Source organism: Triticum aestivum, chromosome 7B (genome assembly GCF_018294505.1).
Source record: "Triticum aestivum cultivar Chinese Spring chromosome 7B, IWGSC CS RefSeq v2.1, whole genome shotgun sequence".
In the NCBI taxonomy this organism is placed as follows: Eukaryota; Viridiplantae; Streptophyta; class Magnoliopsida; order Poales; family Poaceae; genus Triticum; species Triticum aestivum.
This window is the reverse complement of record NC_057813.1, coordinates 556,561,737-556,565,590: the sequence shown is the minus strand read 5'-3', so window position 1 is coordinate 556,565,590 and position 3,854 is coordinate 556,561,737. Positions and strand designations below refer to the sequence as shown.

The 3,854-nt window shown below is 58.8% G+C and overlaps 1 protein-coding gene across 1 annotated transcript; it reads right to left on the bottom strand.

Annotated features, from left to right (window-relative positions):
- Nucleotides 1-1,313: 1,313 nt before the first annotated feature.
- LOC123162391 (benzyl alcohol O-benzoyltransferase-like) lies at nucleotides 1,314-3,135 on the bottom strand. Its single transcript, XM_044580177.1, has 2 exons — nucleotides 2,603-3,135; nucleotides 1,314-2,511 (listed from the first exon to the last, which is right to left on the bottom strand). Exons 1-2 carry the CDS (start codon nucleotides 3,053-3,055, stop codon nucleotides 1,615-1,617), a joined length of 1,350 nt encoding a protein of 449 aa, XP_044436112.1. The 5' UTR covers nucleotides 3,056-3,135; the 3' UTR covers nucleotides 1,314-1,614.
- Between the last annotated feature and the right edge of the window lie 719 nt (nucleotides 3,136-3,854).

Sequence of the window (3,854 nt, the reverse complement as noted above, 5' to 3'; positions counted from 1 at the left end):
CGCGGATGGGCAGCGGCAGGGCGTGGCTGCTGCTCCGGCCGTGGGGGGCGGCATGTGCAGGTCTCAGTGGCCTACCGGTGTCGTGGCGGTTTGACGGTGGCTCGATGGATCTGTCTGCGGCAACGGCCGGCTTCTCCGGCGTCGGTTTGTCTGCGGTCGGGCCGTCTCGACCTTCACCCCATCTCCTCGTCGCCCGGACGCTACTCCCATCAAAGGGCTGGTCCTCTCCCAGCTGCGGTCCACCGCTCGTCTCGCGCCTGATGCAGCAGGACTGACCTCGTCCCCTCTCGTTGCTGCAGGACCGAGCTTATCTCGCGCTTGGGGCAGCAGGATGGGTCGGTGGATGCCAGTTCTGGCCGACCTATTGGGTCTCGACGCTGGGGGTCGCCCAGGGGCGCGAAAGGTGGGACCTTTCCGCTCGTCTCTTTCGTTGGGGGGCGGCGGGTCACGGGTGAGGTGGTGTTGAGGTCTTGGATGCTGGGGCGGCGGCCCTGGTGGTGGTGGTTGTGCGGTGCTCTTGGACAAAGCCCGTGCCTTGATGCTGCCCGGTCATCATGGTCATGTGGGTGGCGTGGTTGCCGGGGTGTGGCGTTCGGTGGCGGTGATTGTTGGCCGAGGTGAAAACCTGCTCTATCTTCGGACGGACCGGCAGCGGCAAAATCGTTCCCTTCTTGAAGGCGTCGTCGTGGCTCTCATTGCCCGTCATGCGGCTCCGGAGGAAATTCTGATTCTTGAATCGGGCGGTGGCGACGCTCCGGCGTCGTATCCTTCCTGAAGGCGCCGCTTTGGAGCGCATGGTTCGTCATATGTAGCTTCATATCTTCGGTGCGGTAGTGCTAGGAGTGATGTTGCCGCGCTCAGCGCCTATGTAGCCCGTCTTGGGTGCGTGCGTGTGTTAGGATGACGTGGCGTGTGGTTGTACTGGATGCTTGTGGTTTGGTGCTTTATATATAAAGCGGGGCGAAAGCCTTTTTTGATATAACATTGTGAACATGGCATGCATTAGTGTATTAGGTAGTTTGCATATGTAACTGAGAAATCTTTGCAACAATTTCCGGCGCGACAAAGCGTGGATATCCGCATAGTGAAAGTAGAGTGTCAACTATGCCGTCCTCTTTTTAGGATCAAAGTACCAAGCCCCAAGCCCTACCCCACGGAAACCAAACGAGAACAGAGTTCAACATCCAAAAGGTGGTCTCATGCTCCCACAGGAGTGGTTGTTGTCGCTCATTTTGCTGTACTTCTCAGATAAACACCGCATCATATCTAAATTGCACTACCCAGTTGTTGATCCACTCCCGCCAAATTTGATATTGCAGTAGCACACCGACCTTTCATTCCTTACTAGCAGATCCAGTAAAATACATACAATTATTTTGCGGGAAAATTACATACAAATTGCACGGACAGAACATGCATGTTGTACACTGTTGGCAATTTCTACACACCACGCACACAGATATACGTAAATAATAAGCACAAGAGCAAAAGTTGGTCAGTCAGGAGATGCACTTATATGGCCCACGCGTTGCGTGCCACTACGTGACGATGTATGCTTTGTAGTACGTGTACGCTGCCTGTACATAGGTGGGTAGGTACTCGATCGCGCGCAGCTTAGATCTCGGCGGTGAGGCCTTCCACCTCGAGCTGGAACTTCTCCATGGCGTCCTTGGGCAGGCTGATGGGCACCACGGTGCCCTCCTCCCCCTTGCCGTTCTTGGACCGGGAGAAGTAGTTGGTCACGCCGGGGATCGGCCCCTCGCCGCCCTTGGCCGGCCCGCCGTACACCGACTCGCCCCACCCGAAGTCCACGCTCTTGAACCCGGCGTGGCTCACGTCCGACACGATGTACGTCCGGGACAGCGCGAACAGCGGCCGGCCCCGGAGCACCATCAGGTCCGCCACCGACAGCAGGTAGTCGTACGTCACGGCCGACTTGGCCTTCTTCACCAGCTCCAGCGCGTAGCCCAGCCCGCCCGTGCAGAGCTCCCCGGCCGTGGTCGCCGCCACGGAGTAGGCGAACGCGTTCCCGTAGAAGCCCTCCGGGAGCGGCACGCCGCGGCGGCCGCGCGCGTTCACGATGAAGGACAGCCGCACCTCCTCGTCGGCGCCGTACCCGAGCGCCGCCGTGCGGCCCAGCCAGATGCACGCCGCCACCAGCTCGAACCGGGAGCTCCGGCTCATGTGCGGCGGCGCGCGCTGTCGCAGCCCCGCGATCTCGCGGGGCCCGAAGAAGAAGGGCACGCGCGCGATGTCGCCCGGGGGAGTCGTCAGCATCCGGTCGACCGCCCCGCCCGCCGGCTCGCTGTACTCCAGGTGCGGGTACGACGGCTGCGGCGGCTGCCTCGCCATGAACATCTCCCTGCCCCACGCCGGCGTGATCGACGGCGACGCGGCGCCGCACGCCAGCTCGCAGACGGCCTTCTCGAACTGCATCCCGCCCGGCGCGTCCACCACGCAGTGGCAGAAACGCTGCCCGAAGATGAGGCCCCCACACTTGAGCCTCGTCACCTGCACGACGTCGAAACAACATCGTTAAAAACTACACAGAAACAACTCGTGAATCGATCTGACGTGACAGCGACACGTGCACGTTAGGTACCTGGATGTAGAGCAAGGGGCGGTCGATGACGGGCTCGACGCCGGCGACGGTGGTGCTCTCGAGGATGAACTGCTCGAAGCAAGGGAACGGGGGGCTCTGCACGTCCCCGAAGTCTGCCGCGGTGAGGTCGACGTCGGCCTCGACGAACATGACGCCCTGCGCCTCGCAGTCGACGACGAGCTTCCTCCCGGCCTCCTCCCGCAGGCGGCCGGCGAGAGGGTAGTAGGGCACGAGCGCCCTGGCCAGCGCCTCCCTGATGACGGCGGCCGGGTCCTCCCCCTGCTTGTCGGGGTTGGCGCGGTACAGGTGGATCCCCGAGCTGTAGAACCGCATGCCCTCGCCGTCGTCGATGTCCGACAGCGTCTTGGTCTCCCGCGGCGTCTCCTCCGCCGGGGCCACCAGCACCGGCTCGCCCCGCCTCACCGTGAACGCCGGGAGGAGCGACAACGCCATCGGCAGCGGTGAGATTTGTTCGAAGTGAGCTAGGTAGAAAACTCTGTACGTGCAAAAGAGCTAGCTGTGGGAATGTACGTTGCGAGAGGACGTGTAGTGGAGTGAGTGTGCTCGCTAACCATGGCCGCGTTTATATAGGACATGTCTGGAAGGGTGTTGGGGTTGGTGCCAGTGCCATTTGGTCGTCGGAGTTCCAATGTGTGGCCGGCGGTAGGCGCACTGAGAAGAGATCAGTGGCATTTAGTACTCCCTCCGTCTAGGTGAGTAAGTCATTTTAGGTTGTGCACCGTGACCAAAGAGGAAGGAAAAACGAGAGTACTTAATGTTCATTTGCTAATTAATAGCACTGCATGCAATGAACTAACCACTGCATGTCGTGTTTGATAGTCTCAAGTCATTAAAACCATGCACACCCCATATCTTTTATTGGTTGATATGTCAAGAAACAAGAAACAAGGTAGAATTTAATGCACCGTGCCTAAATGTTTTGGAAATATTTGATTTTCATAAGATGACTTACACACCTAGACGGAGGGAGTAGCTAGCTATACCTAGGCTAAGCACACACGAAACACACACGCGCTCACACAAAAACAATTCATAGTTAAGGGCCCTGTGACTAATTATGGGGTTTAGGCTCCAAGCAATTGTGGTACTCCGGTGGATCTCGTAGTCGTAGTGGTCAAAGTCGCACGGGAAACCATAAACAAATCCTTCCCTAAAAGGACGTGTGAACTGTGAGGGCTGACGAATCGATGCAACCACGGTCCACGGCCGAGATGAGTTTTGCACTTTTGCT